This window comes from Carcharodon carcharias, chromosome 3 (genome assembly GCF_017639515.1).
Source record: "Carcharodon carcharias isolate sCarCar2 chromosome 3, sCarCar2.pri, whole genome shotgun sequence".
Taxonomy (NCBI): domain Eukaryota; kingdom Metazoa; phylum Chordata; class Chondrichthyes; order Lamniformes; family Lamnidae; genus Carcharodon; species Carcharodon carcharias.
Genome location: NC_054469.1, coordinates 149874481 through 149899268, shown reverse-complemented (window position 1 = coordinate 149899268; position 24788 = coordinate 149874481). Strand labels below are relative to the sequence as shown.

The 24788-nt window shown below is 43.1% G+C and overlaps 1 protein-coding gene across 5 annotated transcripts in view; it reads left to right on the top strand.

The window, feature by feature from the left end:
- The window catches only part of cpvl (carboxypeptidase vitellogenic like), a 102893-nt gene extending 83597 nt beyond the window's left edge, over positions 1 to 19296 (top strand). For all 5 annotated transcript variants that reach the window (XM_041185087.1, XM_041185085.1, XM_041185083.1 and 2 more), the window contains one exon: positions 18786 to 19296. In XM_041185087.1, coding sequence (XP_041041021.1) covers positions 18786 to 18887 — 102 coding nt within the window. In that variant the 3' untranslated portion in view covers positions 18888 to 19296. The remainder of the gene's footprint in view (positions 1 to 18785) is intronic.
- The last annotated feature ends 5492 nt before the right edge of the window (positions 19297 to 24788 follow it).

Here is a 24788-nt window from a genome sequence, read left to right as displayed (position 1 = left end):
GCTGAGTGTGAACATTGCACAGATGCCTTAAGTGGGGACTGGGGACTAAGGCATAAAGCTGGCAGTGACTAATTGTTTCTCAACTGCCAAGTTAAAATTTGAAAAACACAGTATTCCACTCCTAAGTGGAACTGGGGAGAAAATGCAGCCCATTAACTGATCATATTTCGGATGCTAATTGGATAATTCAGCCCTATTTAAACAACAGTCGTACTTGCTATTGTAGATGGCTGGCTGGCAGTTATAGTCCCGCTCAGAGTGTTATCCTGCTCGTCACTTCCACTTTAAATTAGTACAGATGACTAATTTTTTTGGTGTGAAAGTGGAATTTGGAATTTCTGGTTTTAAGACTTAATTGCATTAGTTGCATTTTCCATTATCTTTGTCTCCTGGATCCCTCGTTCCTTTGGATTTTGTAAAAGCCACGTGTAATATAAGAGCTAAAATGGTGAAAAACAATTTTTTAGGGCTTTCTCAAGTTCATGGCTGAGATCCTTTGTTTCGCTCGTTACTTACATATATTCTCATTCCCTCACACACAGGCGCATCTTTCAGCTATTGTGTTTCAAAGGGTCAAGTCTTCAGGTGTAGCTGCAGGAGTGTTCAGGTTTCAGTCAAGGCTTCCTGTGGGAATCCGAGTTGGTGGTGACAAGTTTCTTCAATCAGACCCAAATAAGAGATCCTGTCTCTGTAGCTGAATATCTCTAAGCTGCAATTTCACCTGTGTTTGTGTTTTACATCTTGTGTGATCCTCGTCCTCTTAAAACCTGCAAAGATGCGTGTAGGAATACCCTATCCAAAAGATAAGGAGCTCTAACTGCAGCTATACGAATAGTTGATGACAAAAGATACAGTACAGCTTTAAAGAGCTATTGGAAAGGCCACAAAAAGGTCCAATAAATTATTTTGTTCTACATAACCAAAACAATGCAGAAATGATTAATTTTTGTCCTTGTCCTTTTAACATCAAGGAACCAACTGAAAGGACAGGCCTCCATAACATCCTAAAAGAAATGGCCTCTCCTTCTGATTGCATTATGGGGAAAGAACCTACATTTAAGTAAATGTGGAGACCGCATTAAAGCTTGTGCACAATCCGCACAAGGGAGGCCTCGGACCTTCACGTCCAATAATACTAGCCCTCAGCACCCACTGTGCTGGAGGCAACAGGCATCACTTCATTGGCCTTGAGGAATTTGTGTAGTTTTTCTTCTTCTTCCTGACTCCAGATTTTAGTCTCAATTTAGTCATCAAAAATTGGAAACAAAGTTATTGCTTTAATTAGGTCATAGCTATAATTTTAAAAAATGCCTAACTAACATTGTAAGTTAGATCAAGCATTGATGCTGTAACACTAAATGGTAGGACATGGACTCAAGTCCATGATTTCACAGAGCATAACTTCTGAATTATAGCTGTAACATTATGAGAATATGCCAAGCTGAGACCAGGTGTGACAGAAGGGTGAGAATTTTTTTTTGGAAATTAATTCTGAGGAAAGGCATCAAGAGCAAAGCCAATATTTATTGTTTATCCTAGTTGCCCTCCAGAAAGTGATGATGGAGATACTCCAACAGTGCTGTTAGTTTAGGAATTCCAGGATTTTAACCTTGTGATGATGAAGGAAAGGTGATACATGTCCAAGTCAGTGACTTGGAGGGGGGCTTTAAAGCGACGGTGTTCCCATGCGTCTCCTTCCCTTATCCTTCTAAATAGTAGAGGTCACAGGTTTGGGAGCTGCTGTCAAAGTTGGTACAGTGCACCTTATAGATAGTACACAGTGCGACAGTGGTGGAGGGAGTGAATTTTTAAACTGGTAAATGGGATGCAAATCAAGCAGGCTGCTTTATCCTTAATGTGGTCGAGCTTCACCGAGTTATTGGAACTGCACACATCCAGGCAAATGGAGAGCATTCCATAAAACTCCGGATTAGTGCCTTAAAGGTGGTGGAGAGGCTTTGGGAGTCAGGAGGTATGACACTCGCTGCAAAATACTGAACATGCTATAGTAGCTATAGCACGTGTGTGGCTGTCCAGTTGAAGTTTCTGGCCAACAAACATGTTTCCCAAGAAAGAGAATGTTGCTTGGCACATGATCAGACTTGAGGGTAAGCATCCTGTTTAGAGACTTCTGACTATATTATTTTACATAATTCTGGCCTTACTCTTAAGGGAAAGAGTAAATACTGAGTTTCAGTAGTTGCAGATTTTTTTTTAAGTAATTTGTTTTAGGCAGAAGACCATTGATGCATGTGGCCTACCCATCTAATTATTTACTATCTTTCCTTGAGATATCCCTATCACACGTAAGATACAAGAAGCACAAATTTTTCAGACACCAGGAATTTGCCTATTTCCTATTGAAACCCCTAAAATTTAGTCATATGTTTGCCATGATTCTTATTTAAGCTATAAATCCAGTGAGACTAAAAAAATTACAAATTATGAATGCTGTTTTAAAACCTACATTTCGACTAAATTTTACATATGTTTTTTATAGAGGCATATTAATAAAGTGGAGTTTTCCAATTCTCAATGATCCAAATAACTCCTGATTTTGTAGACAGATCTTGTTGTCCGAATTAGATTTCAAAAGAAATTTTAAATCAATTGAATTTCTTTACTTCTACTTTACAGTAGAACTAATACTGCAGCTCTGTTTTTCTTCAGTGTAAAGAAAACTTAGCTGAGGTGGCCAGTGGGATTGGTGTATCACAAGGCTGCATGACATAAATTTGTGATAATGGCCCAGATCTTTCAGTCTCCAGATCATTGGAGACCGGACGTCCGACCAAGGTGCATGTCGGAACTCCTTGGAAATCCTGGCATACTGACCTCTGTTCGGAATTTCCCAGGAAGTTTGAACATCCAACAGACAATTCCCCTGATCCCTGGGACCCCTTGCCAGAGTCAGAGGCTTCAGATAGTTCCAAGTACTTACCTGAATAGTTACCCAGGAAACATTAGACAGAAAAATCCTCATCTAACTCCTGGGTAACTAGAGAACTGACCCGCCCACCCCCACCCCATTACTCACACTGACCCCCTCCCTGACTACAGCCCCCAACCCGACTACCCACACCTCTACCTACCCACCTGCCACCTCACCCATCTGCCACCCTAACCACTTTCCCCACCCTCATTCTACCCTACCACTTACCACTGTACCCACCTGCCCCTCTACCTACTTACCTCATCCAGCCTGCCCACTTACACACTTATCTCACCCACCCTACGACCCAATCCATTCCTTCATTCACCCATCCACTAACATTCAGCCATTCACTAACATTCACACTGGACATTAAACTGACCATACGGCAGCTAGTGCCAAAAGTATGGGCCTACTGGGAGTGCTGGCCGGCAGGATTTCTATCCAGTGGAGGATGGCCTGAATGGGGAGAGAGTAGGCCTGAGGCAGAGATGGAGGTGGGTCGATGCGAAAAAGTGGCCAAGTTAAACGGTCGGCCTCCAGAGACATTAGCCCAGTTCTGGAGATCAGTGTGAGGCCCATTCTAATCCAACACGCCCCCCCTCACCCCCCTGAACCCACTAGAGCATTGGCTGCTATAAACAGAACAACCCTATTACATGTGGAAGCCTTTGAAATGCTCATAAACCTGCCAAAATAAACACACATGTATAGCCACTAAAAACCATTGTCCTCTTCAAAAATACTCATAAATCTATTAGAATGAACAAGCTCACATCCTCCTGGACAACCGTGTAAACAACCCCTGCTAGGCAGAATATATTAATGGTCTGAAAGGCAGCCAAGCATTCAGATTACATTTCCCTGAACAACTGTGCAAACTAACCCTCCTAAACAGCATATATTAGAGCACTTGAAGGTCACCAGATGCTCAGTCATCTGTCAAGCCTTTAAAACAGCTAAACAGGCAGCTGAGCTGAACTTCAAGGAAAAAGTGAAAGCTATGGGGGAATTTCACGCAATCATGTTTGGATTTCAAACTGGGTTAGTCTTTAAAAATTGTGCAATACAGAATAGCACTTTATCCAATGGATAATCTATTCTAGTGCATACGAAGATTTTTCTCCTTTCACAATTCTGTCCTTTCACTTGACAACTTGCCAGTCATCAGAATTAACAACCTGGCAACTACATTATTTAATGATCACTTATCTTTTCAAAACACAGCCTTTTCATCACTCACTAATGTAAAAACAGATATAACTTATGCTATAGCATTTCATAATGGCCTGTAAAGTTGGCAACACCATTTGTACTGACCTGTCATATGGTTCCCAGCTCCAAATCATGGTTCCCCCATGGTTCACTTCTTTGCTGCTGTGATTCATGTCGCCTTCCAAACCCACCCGGCTCCATCAGAATTGTTGTATTTCCCAAAATGCCCACTTAGACAATGGTGCTGGCAACATTGAGGCAGCAGCATGCAGGCTGCTGCACCTCCACACCCCCACCCTTTTCCTGCACCAATGGAAATTGCCATCGCTGGAAACGAGGATGGAAATCCTTGCTCTGGCTCCACCAGCTATTTTTAAAGCCCGCCAGCCATCGGGTCGGGAAAATCCAGCTCATGAGATCTGATTGATAGAGATTGTTGGTAAGTGAGTGATGGGAGTGTAATGATTTAAGCAGTGTGTGAGCCTTATGGTGCAGTTGGTATGATCTGGCATTTGAAGGTGCATTCGGGGACTTTGACTTTTTATGTGAGATAGGATTATTTAAATTGTTTTGATACTCTAATCAGGTCTTTGGGGCTTAACTCTGGCCACTGACTTCCACAGTTATCTGTTCCCGCTGCTCTTGAATGCATGTCTGAAGGGACTCCTGGCCCTCTACAGATACATGACATCTCTCCTCCTTTCCATCTCCTCCACCAGGATTTCAATTCCACATCCAAAAAATTTGGATACTGCTGTCTCCTATATTGTGCCAGTTTTCACTGATCTCCTGCACATATTCACTTCCTGCATGGCTCCCAGCAGCTGCTCTAGCCATAATACATCTCCCATTTTAAGAGGTGCAGGCTGGCTTTAAGTGGTGCTAGGAAATTGCTATATTGGGCCCCATGCTGATGTGTGCAGCCAATGACCAGTAGTTAGCACTGGCTGCACACACAAATCATTGTAATGAATAAGCAGCACAAAGTTGGCATGTTTCCTGTTTTCAATAAATTAGCATGGGCTATCAAATTTAGCCCCCATCCTCTTTTGATTTCTTACATGTTCCTACATGAAGGATAGATGATGAAAGGCTGTTTTCCCCTGGCTGGAGACTCTAGAATTGGGGGTCACAATCTTGGGATAAGGGGGCCATCATTTAGGCCTGAAATGAGGAGACAATTCTTCACTCAAAGGATTATACATCTTAGGTATTTTCCACCCTAGGTGTGGATGCTCAGTCGTTAAATATTTTATGACAGAGATCATAAAATCCCAAGAAAATAAGAGAATCAAGGGATATGGGAGTTGGGTGGGAAAGTGGAGTTGAGATAAAAAATGAACCAAGATCATATTGAATGGTGGAGCAGACTTCAGGGGCCATATGGCCTATTCCTGCTCATATTTCTTATGTTCTTACAACAGGAGATCCCTGGGTTTTTTGTTTTAAATTTCTTGATGTTAGTGAACTCAATCAATAGATATGTATCATTCCTCGTTGAGCTCTCTTTTGAATAGTTATGAACGATGCCCTAACACCTAGCTAGTGTACCCTGTTTATAAAATGTTAATGTCAAAAATAAATACCTAAGGCTAAATTGCTGCATGTGCACACCTGGTTCAGATTTTTCAACCCTCTTCATTGTTGAATTATAACTAAATAGAATTTCCATACAACTCCTTTAACAAAATAAATTATGCCTTAAAATTATATTGTGCCTTTAACTTAAGAAAAAAAGCATTCCAAGGCATTTTAAAGAGGATTGAAGGGGAGTAAAAAAGCTAAAATAGGCAAAGGAATAGATTCTGCAATGCAATGAGAGACTTAAGAGAGGTGGCTAAAAGTATTTATCGTTAAAAATGTTAAGAGGCAAGAGTCAATGTAGGTCAGTGAAGGCAGGGCTGATGTGCGAGTGGACTAGTGTTCTGAACAAGTTGGGACTATATGGCGGGTGGAGGGTATGTGGTTATCAAGGAAGCTGTTGGAGAAATCAGATCAAGCCTCACCTCACCTCATTTTGTTTGGTCCATCTTCAAAGAAATGATGTTCATGTGACTCAATTATATGGTCCAGAGAATGATGTGTAGTTATTGTTGAATCCCTGGTTGTACAATATTGTACAAGTGGATGAGGTAGTGTGAGCACTCAATAGTATGAGCTCAGAACACTTATAGGAGCAACTGGCACCACAAAACCAGAAATTATCTATGGTAAAAAAGGATTTGTAACAGTTACTGTTCCTTCTTTGTATTTTTTACAAACATACGAACAAGAAGCAGGAGTAGGCCATTCAGCCCCTTGAGCCTGCTCTGCCATTTAATAAGATCATGGCTGATCTGATAATAGCCTGAAATCTGCATCCCACCTACCGTCGATAACTTGTCACTCCCTTGCTTACCACGAATCTATCCACCTCTGCCTTAACAATATTCAAAGACTCTGCTTCCACCACCTTTTCAGGAAGAGAGTTCCAAAGACTCTCAACCCTCAAAGAAAAAATTTCGCCTCGTCTCTGTTTTAAATGGGCGACCCCTTATTTTTAAGTAGTGACCCCTAATTCTAGATTCTCCCACAAGAGGAAACATCCTCTCCACATCCACCCTGTCAAGACCCTTCAGAATCTTGTATGTTTCAATCAAGGCGCCTCTTACTCTTATGAACTTGAGCAGATGCAAGTCTATTTTCTTTCTTCCTTGTGTTGCTGACTGTCTCCAGAGGGAATTACCTTTTTGCATCCTTCTACCGAAAGCACTTGTAAGTCACTGTGTGTAGGTGTAATCACAATGATGTGGTAATGATTGATTATTTCCCCCAAAGATGTCTTTCCTTTTTCTCCTCTTCCATCTTTGGGAAGATGCTTGGTTGCAGACCAGGAACACAATGAGGGAATGAATCTTGTCACAACGTTCAGCTTTGCAACAATCTTCAGCCAGAAGTGCCAGGTGGATGATCCATCTCAGCCTTCTCCTGAGGTCTCAGCATCACAGATGCCAGTCTTCAGCTAATTCAATTCACTCCACGTGATATCAAGAAATGGCTGAAGGCACTGGATATGGCAAAGGCTATGGGCCCTGATAATATTCTGGCAATAATACTGAAGGCTTGTGCTCCAGAACTTGCCACGACCCCAGCAAGCTGTTCTAGAACAGCTACCTCACCGGCATCCACCAGACAATATGGAAAATTGGCTGTCCAGTCCACAAGGAGCAGGACAAATTTATCCTGGCCAATTACCGTCCCATCAGCCTACTCTCGATCAACAGATCAATTGAAGGCGTCGTCGACAGTGCTATTAAGTGGCACTTACTCAGCAATAACCTGCTCAGTTTCGGTTCCTCCAGGGCCATTCAGCTCCTGATCTCATTAAAGCCTTGATCCAAAATGGAAAAAAGAACTGAACTCAAGAAGTGAGGTGAGAGTGACTGCACTTGACATCAAGGCTGCATTTGACTGAGTGTGGCATCAAGGAGCCCTAGTAAAACTGGAGTCAATGGGAATCGGGCAAAACTCTCCGCTGGTTAGTCACATATTGCACAGAGAAGATGGTTATGGTTATTTGAGGTTAACTGTCTCAGTCCTGGGACTTTACTGCAGGAGTTCCTCAGGGTAGTGTCCTAGGCCCAACCATCTTCAGCTGCTTCATCAATGACCTTCCCTCCATCATAAAGTCAGAAGTGGGGATGTTCATTGGGGTTGCACTTTGCTGAATCCCCTACTATCAATATTCAGGGGGGTTACCATTGAAACTGAACTGGACTAGCCATATATTACTGTGGGTACAAGAGCAGGTCAGAGGCTGGAAATTCTATAGACAGTAAATCACCGCCTGACTCCCCAGAGCCTGTCCATCAATTACAAGGCACAAGTCAGGAGTCTGATAGAATATTCTTCACTTACCTGGATGAGTACAGCTCTGACAACATTCAAGAAGCTCGACACCATCCAGGACAAAGCAGCCCAATTGACTGGCACCCCATCCATCTCCTTAAACATTCACTCTTCCACCACCAATTCACAGTGGCAGCAGTGTGCACCATCAACAAGATGTACTGCAGCAACTCACCAAGGTTCCTTCAACAGCAACTTCCAAATTTGCAACCTCTACCAACTTGAAGGACAAGGGCAGCAGATATATGGGAGCACCACCACCTGCAAGTTCCCCTCCAAGCCACACGTCATCCTGACTTGAAAATAAATCGCTGTTCCTTCACTGTCACTGTGTCAAAATCCTGGAACTCCCTCCTGAACAGCACTGTGCGTGTACCCACACCCCATGGACTGCAGCAGTCCAAGAAGGCAGCTCAGCACCACTTTCTGAAGGGCAGTTAGGGACGGGCAATGAATGCTGGCCTAGCCAGTGATGCCCACACCCCATGAATGGCGCTTCCAGTGTGCAAAGCCTGCTGTGCCATCTCTAAGTCTCCCACCACCTCCCAGAATCTATTCCTTTGCCTGTTTTAACTTTTTTCCTTCTTCAATTGCTGTGTCCCAGTCATCTGTAATGGTTTCAATCTGCTCAAAATTTAATACTTTGGGTCAAAATTGTGAAATTGTTGGTTACTAAAAATCGACAATTGCACTCCAAAAAGATAACTCTTAAGTTGAGTAAAATTTCAATATATACAGCCTATATAATGGTAGTATTTTGTATCCGGCTGTAGATTCTAGGAGGTAAGTTTGGTTCACAAAATGTCCTATGTGAATACATGCTTGTTGTTCAACTTCATTCAGTATAGTATGAGGAATGCTGTAATATTTTGTGCAGGTTTTGTTCTCCTTCAGCTTATTGTTAACCACAAGAATTCATTCATCTTGTGCATTAATTTCACATAGATCCATGTGGTAATCTAATATGTGAAGGGGATGTGGTTAACCCTTGAAGGAAAGAGACCCCAAGGAGGAAATTCTCAAGTTTATGAAGCAATCTGCAAATCATTCTTTTTCAGGGCATTTTGACCAGATAAAATATACGTGAATTTGTGAAGAAATTGAAGGGTTGGGGGTTGGGAATGTGGGATGAACAGTTTGGACATAACATTAAATACAAGGTTTGTAACCAGAGGATAGATGAATGAGTCACGTAATCCTGGCATTAAAAGCAAAAATTGGGATAATCTGACATTAATAATGGGAAAATTATGGCTTTTATGGTACAGTACCTATGTTCCTGAGAAGAGAGGGAAAGAAAGAGAGACTTTGATTTATATAGCACTATTCACAATCTCAGGACATTTGTGCATAGCAATTTCCTGCTAACAGTAACATGATAAAGGCCAGATAATCTGGGTTTTTGTATGATGTTTACTGGGGATAAATATTGGTCAGAAGACCAGGGATAACTCCCCTGTTCTTCCAAATAGTGTTATGGGATCATTTATGTTCACCTGAGAGGGCTGATGGAGCATCAGTGTGACATCTAATCTGAAAGACCACACCTTTGACAGTCCAGCACTCCCTCGATACTGCATTGAACTGTCAGCCTAGATTTTTGTGCTCAGGTCTGTGGAGTGGGACTCGAACCCACAACTTTTTGACTCGGGCAAAGATGTTACCAACTAAGCCAATGCTGACACTTCATCTAAAGTAGAACTTTAGAAAATACATTCTGACAAGTTTTCAATTTAAATTATACATTAGTGGCGCCTTCAAGCAATTCCATAAGGTTTGTAAAACTAGGCTCATTGTGAGCAAAGACAAATCACAAAATTGGGTGGATTTTGTGTGTGGGGTAAGGGGCGTGGGAGAGGAGTGGGAAGTCAAAATTGTTTTTAAAAAATCAAACAAACCCAGGCATGGATGACGAATCTGTTCCCGGGCGAGTGTCCATCATTTAAATATTTTATCTCTGTTCTAACTTTAACACTGACCTTGGGAAGCAAAGCAGAAACCATAGGGAATTGTCAGTGTGATTTACAAACAATGGGCAGGATTTTTCAGTTGGCGTGCGCCCACGTGTAAAATGACGCGCGATGATATCAGGCGTGCATTCCGACATCATCGCGCTGGGTAGCGATTTAGGGCTGATATGTAAACAGCCTATTTAAGGTCATTAAGGATTTAATTAAGGTTATTATAAATGCTGCCTGTCCAACTTTAAGGTTGGCGGGCAGGCGAAAAGCCCAAGCAGCAGGATGAGGTTTTCTAAAGCTTTTATTAAATAAATTTTTAAAAATTCATTAATATAAAAAATATCCCAACTTGTGACACAGTCACATGAGGGGACATGTTTAAATCAATTTATAACCCTTTTATTTAATCTTTTGAACATCGATTCAATCTCCCTGAGGCAGCTCCATGTCTCGGAGATTTCTGCGCCCCTTCGCACGCATGCGTAAAAGGCTGCTGGCCCCGACTCTCCCTCCTCCCCCAACCCGCACATGTAGTGCTACCGGCTGCATATTACACTGTTTATGGCCCGCCTGCATAAAATGGCGGCGCGGAGCCGATACTGGGCAACGATCAGCTCTGCGCCCAAGCCCGCCCATATGAAACACGCTGCCCAATGGCTGGCTTGGAGGTGGGAAGGCGGGATGGAGTTAGTGGAGGTGGTGGTGAAGGGTGCCTGACATCTTCCTGCTGCCATGTCATTTTGCCAGTGGCAGGGAAGTTGCCAGATCAGCTGCCCATCTTGGCCTGCTGCCAGATGGGGAGGTCCCACAGCTTCACAGTGCACTCCGTGGGGACAGGGAGTAAGGTTGGGAGCCCTCCTTTTTGGGCACACGATGGTGGTGGCATGACTGCCTTCGCAATGCCCCACCCCCACCCCTGCCACTTGTCGGGGCCTGCATGCCTGGCCCTGGCAACCCCCAACCCCACTTACCTTTCTTCAAGAGCACTTAGCCATTGAGACACTTTCTCCTTGGAGCTACAGCCTCAGCAATGGCCTTTGTTAGCAGGGTTGCTACTGAGCTGCGGTCCTCTGATTGGCCCAGCAGCTCTTGGGGCACATCACCATTCTTAATTGGCCACCACTGGCAATATGCCTCCCTGTATCCTGTCACCAGCTGAAGCAAGGTTGCCTCCTATTTTCGGCTTCAGCGCTAGAACTTCTACCACCTCCACAAAGCTCAGCCCAATGGCTCTGATAATTACAGGGAGGGATTGGAGAAGCTGGCTGCTGAAGGGTGGCAAAGATTGCTGGATGGAACAGGCAAGTGCTTTTCCAGCACTACTTATGATTCAAGAGGGGCAGGAATGTTACCACCTGTCACACCCCAAGCTAGCCTAATAACTTTCCTAGCAAACGGATCACACCCTCCACCCTCCCCCCTCCCCACTCTGATAAGGTCCAGTGCCCTCTCTAACCGCATTCTCCTTCCTGGCTTACCCCCAGTCTTCTCTATCGTCACCTTACGATTATCTCCATGGTCCCATCCTGATGTTTTCCCAGGGCTCTGATGTCTCTGGGGGCGACCCCACCAATCCACCCACGACCCATAATCACTCCCGAGGCCTGGGAAACCTGGCTGGACAGTATTAAAGCTGGAACGGAGATAAAATCTTAGGCATGCAGCCTCATTAAAATATTTAAATAAGGAATCCACCTCCTGAGGGCAGATTGGGCATCCATCCCTTCGTTTGTTTGCAATTTTAAAAAAAATTTAACTTTCTATTCCCAAATCCACCAAATTGCTGGGGTTAAAACTTTCTCCAGTGAGTTTAGTCTTACAAATCTTCTAGAATTACTTAAGGAGGACACCTAAAGTATGATATAATTTTAATTACAAATGCCAGAAGTAATTATTTTTAAAGCCCTATTTCTTAAAAAAAGTTAGGGCACCTGAAATTAATCATAGTAACCAGATTGCTGACAGCTGTCTTAGCAAAAAAATGCACAAGGTGGTGACATTAACTAGACTTTAATTGGGTGAAGTGGCATTTGAAAGGGGGGTGTTCTATGGCTTGCTACTAACCTTATTTATATGTTATGGACATCCTTTAGATTTTACTCTTTCCTTCAGCATCAGGGAGATTTTTAATTGTTTCTTGTTTTGCATAACTTGATCAGACAATACAGATAGTAAACATGGCCCATTGGAACCAACAGACCCAACAGATTAAATGCCTCTCATTCAATTACCTTGTGTCCTTATATCTTTTGTTGAACATGGCCTTTGCAAAATGTATTTTGGAACAATGGCAAATTTGGTCAAATGTACCATTCAACAAGTTTCAAATCAGTGGTGTAAGCATTTATTCAAGGATATGATGGCAGTTGTATGCAAACAATTATCACAGAGTATGGTGGAAAGGTAACCTATGAGTGAAGCTGTGCAGTCTGGTCCAATTGCATTGTTAAGGGAGATGTATTGAAAGCTAACAGAGTAAAGGTAAACCATTGTGAACACGTTTCATAAAAACATAACAAAGAAATCTGCTTCTCAAATTCCTCCCCTTTACAAAAAAGACTAATTTGACATATGTAAAACATTTTCCCATTCGATTTTCTGGATTATGGAAACAGCTGTTAAGGCTTATGTCTTGTGGTTCATGAAAGCCCTTTCTGCAGAAGGTCATCCAGTTGAGAAGGTCAAAGTCCAAATATTGTTGTTTTTTTGTTGATTTGCCGTTTATGTGTCCACTTTAATGCAATCCTATAATTCTGTGTGAAATGAAGGAAATAGTTTTGATGAATTAGTAGTTTACTTTTGAGTGGGGCTTTCTTTAAGGTCACCCTATATACATTTTTGTGTGGAAAGTGGTCAACTGCTAAGGAAATGTCCACATCCAGACACAAAACTGTGGCAATATCCTGCAGACAAGCTGTTGGTCCTTCAACTTTCATAAATTACTCTAATGAGTAGTCCGGGGGAAATCTAGAACTCCTGCAAGTTTAAAATAAGGCCTCCTGCTATGTTTCTTCATTTTGCAGGGAGGAAGTCTAAATTTAAAAATTACCAGCACATTCATTAGACACAAGTTCTGCTTTTTTTATATTTGCTTTCACAATTAATGTATAGAGAGGGTCAAAACTTAAAATATATTCAATATGGAATAGGAATGTTCTTTCTGTCTGGTTAGTTTATACACTAGATCTTTTCTTGAGTTTTTATTCATAACGCAATTTGATTTTTAGTTGTAATTTTGTATTTTCCTTAATTGAGATTATTTTCACTGCTGTACTGAATGGCTTATGTTACTATGTTCATGTGGAATAACCTTAGGATTATCATGTAACATTGTAGACAGTTTTCCCTGGGGACCAGGGCAATGCTCAGTTGATAGCTGGTGATGGGCCATTGGGGTCATCCATCAGGCAGCGGCTGCTGGATGTCCAGTAGGGTGTGCGGGAGGATCTGGTGAAGATGCTTGAGGGAATGCCTGCCATGGTGTCCATTGTGGAGGAGTCCCTGCGGAGAATAAGCACTGCATTTACCCTCTTGGCTGAGTGCAATGCCTCCTCCATCAAGAGAGTGGCAACTCTCATGTAGAGGCTCCTCCAGCGACTCAATCCGGGGGTCCTGCGGGATGCACTCTGACCTGCAAGTCCTCACACAGATCTCAGCTGGTCAGTGTCAGTGTGGGAGATGGATTGGGCGCCCAGTATCCCAGCTAGATGCCCATCCGTCAGTGGTGAGCAGGGAGGTCCAATGTGACCTCACGTTGGCGCATGAGTTGCTTGTTGTCTCTGCGGGGTCCTCTCAGGGTGCTCCGGATGACAGCAGCAGCTCCTCCACCCCTCAGCCAGTGACCGTGGCATCTGATGAGGCTGCGGTGACTGGGGAGATGCCAGCTGTGGCACTGGCCACTTCCTCCCAGGCGAGGCCAGCACAGGCTCCACGGGTCAGAGGACGCCCGCCAAGGTCATCAAGGCCAACAAGACAGCAGAGTGAGCAGGCTGTCTCCAATGCTGGTGCCAGCGAGGGGAGAGCACCTAGACATAGCACCCACAAACGAAAACTTAAAGCACCTTCAGCACAACATGGACTTAACACGAGTGAGATTTTGTTCCTCCATTTTTCTTTACATTTTTTAATGGTGTGATTGAAAACACTGATTAATGTTAATTTCAGCAATGTTTCACATTCACAAGTAAGTGAGAGGTTATTTTGAGCAACTGGCCTCTGTTATGTGTTCTGTAGATGCAGGGTATGCCATGATGTTATGACGGACGTGTGTCTCCTGACACTTTATTGCAAAGGCACATAGTGTATGTTGTTGACCAAGGAATTGGTGCTATCAAGGATTGAGTATGGACTCTGCAGCCCTGGTATGTGGTGGTGGTTCTTATTAGGTAGTCTAGCTGAAGGAATCAAAGTGTCCCAGGTGTCTCTGCCTCCCTGGAGGTTGCTCAGGTCAGCATCCAGGCCCTCAGCATTCTCCTGACCGTGCTCATCCTCGGACTCACTACCGGACTCATTGTCTGTTGTCTGTGCAGCTGCGTCAAGATCTTCTTCCTCCACTGTGTCCCCCCTTTCCAGCACCAGATTGTAGAGAGTGCAGCATGCAACCATTATTGGTGACACATGATCTGGGGATTATGGAGTGCCCCCCCTGAACGGTCCAGGCATCGGAAGCACATCTTGAGAAGACCTATGGTTCCCTCTACCACAGCTCTTGTGGAGGTGTGGCTCCTGTTGTACAGCTACTCGCCCTCTGTTTTTGGGTGGCAGGGAGCCACCTATTGGAGGGATAGCCCTTGTCACCCAGCAGCCATCATCCAGTCGGGCTGGAGTACTGAAGAGCCCCGGCACCTGGGATTGTCGGAGGATGTTTGTGTCGAGGGAGCTGCCTGGGTACCTTGCATAGACTTGTAAAGTCAGCATCCTGAGATCACACACCATCTGCACGTTCATGGAGTGGAAGGCCTTCCTGTTGACGAAGGCACCGGGCTCACCTGCTGGTGCCTTGATGGCCACATGTGGACAGTCTATTGCACCCTGGACACAGGGGAAGCCAGCAATGGCTGCTGAGCCTCTGGCTCACTCTGTCTGGCTGGCCTCATCCATACGGGAATGAATGAAAGTCAGTGCACACCTGAACAGAACGTCTGTCAGCTGCTTGAAGCAACTGTGGACAGCTGATTGGGAGACTCCACACAGATTCCACCACTGAGCCCTGGTAGGAGCCAGCGGCATAGAAGTTGAGGGCCACTTTGACCTTCAGAGCCACTGGCATGGGGTGTCCACCCTCACAGAGCTGATCTCAGGGCCAATCATCTGACAGTTGGAGGTCACAGTCTCCCTTGAGAGGCGGAGCCTCCTTCAGCATTTCACCTTGGGCATATTGGGGTAGCTGCATTACCGCCTGTAAACCCTGGCAGCAGGATAGTGGCGTCTTCTGTGGCTCCTTTCGCCTTGGACTTCCTGTTGGCCCTGCACCTCTCCTCCCTCAGGTTGCTTCTCTGGCATTAGTGAACCAGATGGGTTTTTGCAACAATCAACAATAGTTTCATGGTCACTATTACCAAGATTAGCTTTTTAATTCCAGCTTTATTAACTGAATTTAAATTCTGCCGGCTGCATGATGGTATTCAAACATGTGCCCAAAGCATTAGCCTGGGCCAGTGGATTGCTAGTTTAGCAACATAGCCACTACGCCACTGTCTCCCCTATTGATCTGTAATCCCCTGTGTTTTCTCTCTATCCTTTCTTGGAATGTGGGGTTAAATTTTTCTACCTTCCAACTCGAGGGCCATTCCAGAATACAGTGTACATGTACTGTCTTTGCAACCACTTCTTTTGAAACCATAGGACATAGGCTGTCAGGTCCAGGGGATTTGCCAGCTTTTAATCTTATTAATCTCTCCAATAATTTTTCTTTAATATTAATTACTTTAAGTTCCTCACTCTCATTAGCCTCTTGGATTCCCACTACTTCCAATATGTTTCTTGTGCCTTCTACTATGAAGACAGATACAAAATATTTCTTTAATGTCTTGTCATTAACTTATTCCCCATTATAATTTCTCCTAACACTTTCTCTAAGGGACCCACGTGTACTTTTGCTACTCTTTCCGCTTTTAGAATCTCTCTCAGAATTCTATTTCTTGCTAGTTATTCTATATTTTGTTAACTCTCTGTTTATCAATTTCTTGGTCGTCCTTTGCTGATTTCTAAACCACCCCCCACCCCCAATCTTCAGGCTTTACTTTTTTTTTATCAACATTGTAAACTTCTTTTAACTTAAACAATCCTTAACTTCTCTACTTAGCCATGGCTGTACACCTTTTCCCATAGAGTTTTTATTCCATAAGGGAATGTACAACACTGTAACTCCTGCCACTGACCAGAAAGGTGTCAGGAACAGTTGTGCATGCAAATTCGACCCACTGTGCAGCCGCCGGCACATGTGAAATTGTTCCTGACTCCTTTCTGTTCAGTGACAGGATGGTATTTTTGCTTTATTTTGAGATGGTTTGAAAAGGAACTGGCAATAAAACAGGCTTAGCCAATGAACTGATACTTCATGCCTCACTCCCATTCCACTCTGGGCCTAAAAAGACACCCAGGGGCTTTGAAAGAGAAATGACTGCATCTACAGAGGGGTTAAAGACCCCACACAGAACACTAATTAACTTGCCACAATCCATAATAAATCAAACCATGAACATATATTTTGTTTATGTGTAATATATGAGCAAAATATATTGAATGTTATTTTTTCCCCCAGTGTGTTAAAACTTCAGGAATTTCATTTGTTGAATTTCCTTGTTATATATCTTCCTCATTTCCTGAATCATCAGAAGCATGTTTTACAGAGATACAGTTGCTGAAATATAGGTAAACACAGTACAAGAATTTGCAATTTTTTTTATTATTAAGGACTGCACTGATCTAAAAATGAATAACTTGAACATTATTGTTAGCCTGCTTCAAGCCAACTTGTTTGTATTATTGCAGCCAGCTGACACTGCCCATGTGCAGGAAGTGCTATCCCTAGAGCACAGTGAACCATTCAAAAGTCTATTGACTTTGACGGGACCGGAAGATCCTGCCAGTGGAGAGGGGCTGGTAGCTAGTTAAGAGGCTACTGCCTCGAGCACTGTCCCATTAAGAATGGCAGCCTACCTCTCCAAACTACCTGCCCAACCAGAGAGCCAGCAGTTTGACAGCCTTGGCAGTGTCACTGGTAGACATGGCTGCTGGGAGATTGAGAATGCACCCTCGGAAGACCAGCAACCATTTTTGTTTAATGTTCCTGGGCCTGACGGGTGGGCCCTGGCGATCAAAGGGGTGAACCCTCTAGCAACAGCATCAGAGCTGTAGAGTCAGCCATTGCCGCTTCCCCCTGTGGGCCATTTCCCGCTGTTAAATGAAGGCAGCCCCAGCAACACCGCCCCCCCTCCCCAACATGAGAAGACACTTGGAGGTTGCCACAGTGAACCTGGTGGTCTCCCCTTACAGTGGGGGAGCCGTGCTGATGTTAGTAAGATGCTTATCCAGATTGTCTCCCTATGCCTTCCGCCATTATTTTTCCAGCCTTCCTGCCTCCCACCCCATCTCTAGCTGGAAAAATTCTGGCCCCTCTCTGTCCTTTATTACAATCTGTTTCTCTATCCACAGATGCTGCAGAAAATTGGGAATTAGTATTGTACCCTTTTTGCAATTGTGTCATAAAATTTATTAAGATTAAAGGAATTCAGAATTTTCCATGATGCATTGCTTTATTTCAAGCTTTTTAAAATGCCAGCGGTTTCCTAATTTTAAAGTTACCTAGTTTTAGGTAAATAGCCATTGTTTCAAAATCACCTTCCATAAATCCTGATCCTTTAATTGAAATTTTTGAAGGCTCAACCTGATTTCCTCAAAGCTAACATTTTTTAAAGTAAAGAATCTAGCTTAGTACAAAATGCAAAAGTGATCTAACTCATCGTGATCCAGAATAATAGATCCAAGTTTGCAACTGCATTTCCTCACTTGCCATTCTTTCATTTGCTGCTGGGATGTTTTGAACAGGGGCCAACCACTTCTTTTTCACTCCATAGATAAGGAGAAAAATTGGAAGATGAGTCATACAGAATATCCCTTGCAATATCTTCAGAGTTATCTTATGGCACAAAAAGAGACTCGAGCTGCATCAATTGAGGAGTGCCACATGGCACAGTTCAAGTCCCACCTCAGGACCTGATGGCCTGGGAAGGTGCATTTAAAACGCATCCAAACAGGTTAAGTTTCAACCTGTAAACCCTTCTTTGGCACGCAGGTGGTAAGATTGGGGGAGATTCTTGGTCAGCCATGTGTTGGAAAGAAAATTGGAGCCTCTTCTATTCCATAGCTCCAGGCTATAGCATGCATGTAAAAGTGTATGTTGTTCCAGCAACTCTGACTCCCTGAGTTAACTGTAACACACCGTCACCATGTGGCACAGACCACTGAAATGAAAAGAAAGAAAAACCTTGATAAAATGAAAAGGGAGAGGCAAATTAAACTGCTGCATGATCTGTACTTTAGAAAAGTTTTTGCCAACAAGATAACCTTTATTCTTAAAGTTTCAGAGCAGGGAACTTTGTATATTGGTTATAGATTTTATTGTTGACAATCAGGCAATCTTCAGGCAGCATTGATCTCCAATATGCATCAAGTGCACTCATAAGTTAAATCCAGGAGAAATTCAGTATAAATGTTAGCAACAGGTTGTAATTTTTATTTTGTTGTATTTAAGTTTATTAAAGTGCATTCTATATTTTCTGTTTAAGGTAATTATACGAGGTGGTGGACACTTATTGCCGTATGATCAACCTGAAAGGGCATTTGACATGATTGACCGTTTCATCTCCAAAAATGGACAATTCTTTTGAACTGTATTGTGGAATACAGTCTCTTTTTTTTAGTTTATTATATCTTATGCTTTAAATGAGACATCAAAGTGTGAAAGCATGCAGAATTTCCCTAGCATATCTCTACAGTTATTTTGTGGCATGAGAAGAGACCTGAACTACATCAATGCTCTGATGAAAAGTCATCAACCTGAAACGTTAACTTTGCTCTTCTCACCATAGATAATGCCTGAGCTGCTGAATACTTCCAGCATTTTCTGTTTGTATTTTGGATTTTTAGTTTCCACCTTACTTTCATTTCAGATTTCCAGCTTCCACACTATTTTGCTTTCATAAAAGTGTAAAAAATGTGTGATTTGATGTAATTTTTATATCAGTTCTTACGAGATACGAAATGTGATTGGAGAAATAAATGCCTTCATATTGCCAATTTATCATTCCACAGTTTTTTGTATGTTGCCAGCCTCCTAAAACGTCAAAGAACATTTCCTCAATGGGGTAGGTTTGGGGTGGGGGGGGGGGGGGGGGGGGTAGAAATTAAGTAGACTTTGAGTAAATAAATTTCACATTTACAATGAAGCATGTGGTTTTTTTGTAGTTATACATAAGAACATTTTCTCTTTGGTGGCAGCTACATGTTTCAGAACCAGTCACTTTAACCCTTGGTGACCTGAAATGTCATCCCTGAATATTCATTTTGAAAACTGGTAGCCAGAATGAAAGGAAACACTAAGTAGATGAAAGGAAAAAGACTGTTGAAAGAAGGTTTGAAACCACTTAGCGATGAGCAGGGCTGTATTTTACTTGAATAAAGGAATTTGGAAGTTGCTTAATAAGTGTTTTGTCTTGGTTTTTATAGAGAAAATTAAAAATGGAACTGTAGCTGAGCGAACCATTACTGGAGACGAACATTTGGTTTAACTTAGTAGGACCAAAAGTAGGACTGTCATCAGGCCTAGATAGAATGCCCCCTCCCAAAATACTGAAAGCAACTGAGAGGAGATAGCTCTAATCATAAATTTTCCAAAACTGTTCGGAAACATGAATTGTACCAAAAGATTGGAGACTGTCAAGTATTAATTCCCTATTTAAGAAAATGGAACGGCATAAACCACAATTATAGACAAGATAGGCTGGATTTTTAGCACCCACCAGGAACGGAGGTGAGCAGGCACTGAAATGCACACCACTGGGACTGGCTTGCATGCTGGTTCTCTGATTCAATCCCCTAGCCAGGCCATTTTGCCAGAGGCAGGTTTGGGAGCGCAAGGGGCAGTGCTGCTCGCCTGCAAGTAGCAGATAGTCACTGGGCCCAATTAAATAGTTATGTTCATTCAATGAACCAGTTATTGTTCAGGCATATCCATGTCACAACCAACATACAACAATGTATGCACCAGGTCTCCGAATGAGCAATTCATCTAGTGCCATTTTCCTGCCTTCTCCCCGTAAGCCTGCACATTCTTCCTTTTCAGATAGTAGTCTAATTCCCTTTTGAATGCTTTGATGGAACCTGCCTCGACCATGCACTCAGACAATGCATTCCAGACCTTAATGATTCGCTGAGTGAAAAAGCTTTTTCTCATGTTGCTTTTGCTTCCTTTGCCAATTATTTTAAATCTGTACTCTCTTGGTCTTTATCCTTTCATGATTGGAAATAGTTTCTCCCTATTGACTCTGTCCAGTCTCTCATGATTTGGAATACCTCTAACAAATCTCCATTGAGCCTTCTTTTCTCCAAAGAGAACAACCCCAACTTCTCCAGCCTATCATCATAACTGAAGTTCCTCATCCCTGGAACCATTCTCATGAATCCTTTCTGCACTCTCTCCATTGCCTTCATATCCTCCCTAACATGTAGCACCCAGAACTGGATGCAATACTCCAGTTGAGGTAAAACTAGTGTCCCATAGAAGTTCAACATAACCTCCTTGCACTTGTATTCTGTATGTTTCGTTAACCGCTCTCTCAACCTGTCCTGCCACCTTCAATGACTTATGCATGTACACACCCAGGTCCCTCTGCTCCTGCACCTTCTTTAGAATTGTACCCTCTTTTATATTGTCTCTCCATGTTCTTCCGACCAAAATGAATCACTTCACATTTCTCTGCATTGAACTTCATCTGCCATCTGTCTACCCATTCCATCAACTTGTCTATGTCCTTTTGAAGTTCTACACCATCCTCTTCCAGTTGACAATGCTTCCGAGTTCCATATCATCCACAAATTTTGAAATTGTGCCCTGTATACCAAGGTCTAGGTCATTAATATATACCAGGAAAAGCAACTAACGCCTGGAGAGCTCCATTACAAACCTTCCTCCAGCCCAAAAAACAACCATTAACCACTATTCTCTGTTTCCTGCCGCTCAGCCAATTTCATATCCATGCTGGTATGTCCCTTTCATTCCATGAGATATAACTTTTCTCACAAGTCTGTTGTGTGGCACTGTAGTGAATGCCTTTTGGAAGTCCAAGGTGTAGCTTTGCCCTCATCAACACTTTCTGTTACCTCTTCAAAGAACTCCAAGTTAGTTAAACATGATTTTCCCTTAATAAATCCATGTTGCCTTTCCTTAATTTACTTACATTTTTCCATTAATTTTGTCCTGAATTATTGTTTCCCCACCACCAAAGTTAAACTGACTGGCCTGTAGTTGCTGGGTTATCTTTACACCCTTTTTTGAACAACGGTGTAATGTTTGAAATTCTCCAGTGCTTTGGCATCACCAGAGTCTAAAGAACTGAAAATTTATGGCCAGCACCTCTGCAGTTTCTATTCTTGCTTCTTTCCGTCTCCTTGGATGCATCTCATCCAGTCCTTGTCAACAGACAGCCTATCCAATACCACCTCCTTATCAATTTTAGTGTCTGAATTATATGCTCTTTCCCTATGGCCTGGGTAGCAGCTTGTTCCTTGGTAAAGTCAGATGCAGAGGATTCATTTAATATCTCAGTTATGCCCTCTGAATCGATGCATAATCTTTTTGATCCCTAATCGGCCCTGTACCCCTCCTTTTGCCACCCTTTCCTTTTTAAATGCCTACAGAAGACTTTGGGATTCCTTTTTATGTTAGCTGCCAGTCTCTTTTCATATTCCCTATTTGCTTCTTTTATTGTTTTTTACCTCTACTCTGAACCTTCCATATTCAGCCTGGTTCTCAATTATATTTTCTACCTGACATCTGTCATAACCATACTTTTTCTTCTTTATCTTAATTTCTATCTCTTTTGGCATCCAGGGAGCTCTGGCTTTATTTGTTCTACTTTTCCTTATCAATGGAATATATCTTAACTGTGCCTGAACTATCTCTTCTTTGAAGGTAGCCCATTGTTGGGCTATGTTTTTCCTGTCAACCTTTGACTCTTAAGATCCATTCTTATCCTATTGAAGTTGGCTTTCCCCCAATTAATTATTCTTACTCTGGATTTTCCTTTGTCCTTTTCAGCAGCCGAAACTTTATGATACAATGATCTCTATCCCCTAAATGTTCTCTTACTGACACTTGATCCACTTGGCTCACTTAATTCCCAAGAGCCAGGTCGAGCTGTGCCTCCTTTCTTGTTGGACTAGAAACATACTGCTGAAGAAAATTTTCCTGAATACATTCTAGGAACTCTTTCCCCTCTCTGTCCTTTATTACAATCTATTTTAGGGTAATGAAAGTCCCTTATAACTACTCCAATTTTTGCACCTCTTTGTAATTCCCTTCCAAATTTGTTCCTCTTAAATCCTTTTCATTAGTTGGTGGTCATTAGATTATGCTGACCAATGTGATCACACCTTTTTTGTTCCTTGGCTCTAGCCAAATGAATTCTATCCTTGATCCCTCTGGGGCATCCTCTTTCTCCAGCACTGCAATGCTTTCCTTAATCAATACTGCCATCGCTCCCCTTTTCCTTTCTTATCTATCTTTCTTGAATACCTTATGTCCAGGAATATTTAATACCCAGTCCTGCCCTTCACAGAATCACACAATATAGAAGGGGCCCTTTGGCCCATCAAGACTGCACCAACACGTGAGAAACACCTGACCTATCTACCTAATCCCATTTACCAGCACTTGGCCCATAGCCTTGAATGTTATGAGCCAAGTGCTCATCCAGGTACTTTTTAAAGGATGTGAGACAACCCGCCTCCACCACCCTCCCAGGCAGCGCATTCCAGACCATCACCACCTTCTGGGTAAAAACGTTTTTCTTCACATCCCCCTAAACCTCCTGCCCCTCATTTTGAATTTATGTCCCCTTGTGACCGACCCTTCAACTAAGGGGAACAGCTGCTCCCTATTCAGCCTGTCCATGCCCCTCATAATCTTGTACACCTCGATCAGGTTGCCCCATCAGTCTTCCGTGCTCCAACGAAAACAACCCAAGTCTATCCAACCTCTTTTCATAACTTATATGTTTCATCACAGGCAACATCCTGGTGAATCTCCTCTGCACCCCCTCCAGTGCAATCACATCCTTCCTCTCATGTGGTGACCAGAACTGCACACACTACGCCAGCTGTGGCCTCACCAAGGTGCCAGATTTCTGTAATAGCCATAACATTGTATTTTCACATGGTAATCTGTGCCTGTAATTCACCAATCTTATTTAGCACACTCTGTGTATTCACATACGTGTACAGTAACCCTGATTTAGACTTTAGTACTTTTTCCCTTAGTCTGATCCCACGTATTGACTTACTACTTCATATTCTAGTATTATCTATCTCTCCCAGTATTCTGTGCACCTTGGTATTCATCTCTGATATTATCTCCTGGTTCCCACACCCTGCCAATTTTTTTTTAAACCCTCCCCAATAGCACTAGCAAAAAGCCCCACAAGGAACCCAGTCCCGGCTCTATTTAGGTGCAACCGTCCAGCCTTTACAGGTTCCTTCTCCCCAAAGCCAGTCCCAATGTCCCAATATTCTAAGGCCCTTCCTCCTGCACCATCTTTCCAGCCACACATCATCCATTTCATCCTTCTATTTCTATATTCACGTGTGTGGTATTGACCGTAATCTAGAGATCGCTACTTTTGAGGTCCTGCTTGCTAATTTCCTACCTAGCTCCCTAAATTCTGACTGCAGAGCCACATCCCTCTTTTTGCCTATGTCATTTGTACCAATGTGGACCATGACTGCTGGCTGTTCATCCTCTCCCCTCAGGGTGCTCTGCAAATGCTCAGTGACATCCTTGGCATTGGCACCAGGGTGGCAACACACCATTCTGGCTACACATCTGTGTCTGCAGAAGCACCTATCTATTCCCCTAACTTTAAAAAAAATCTTTCATAGGTCATGGGCATCACTGGCAAGGCCAGCACTTGTTGCCACACTATTGATCAGTCTTCCTTGCAACCCCTTCAGCCACCACCACCCCCCCCCCCCCCCCCCCCCCCCCCCCCCCCCCCCACCGCCACCCACTGCAACCCATATGGCTGAGACACCCATGGTGCCATGGACTTGGTGTTCTGGCTGCATTCCCCAGCTGAACCATCAGTCTCATCAGTATTCAGAGTTTTATACTTGTTGGAGTGGGTTGTACATAGAGGACTCCTGCACTAACTGCCTGTTCCTTTTTGAATGCCTGGTAGTCACCCATTCCTTCTCTTCTTGCATACTCTTAAGCCAAGGGGTGACCACATCTATAAATGCGCTATGCATGAAGTTCTCAACTTTACAGATGCGCTGCAGTGATGCCAACTGCTGCTCAAGTTCCAAAACCCAGAGCTCAAGCTGCTGCAACCAATGATACTTCCTACATGAATGATTATTCAAAACACAGGAAGACTCCTGGGGTTTCCACATAGCACAGGATGTGCATTCTAGAGATTGGGGCAGCACTGCCATTTCTCTACTTATTAGTAAACCTTGATACTGCTAATAAACCTTACCAATACTAATAAACCTTACTGCTATTAATAAGCATG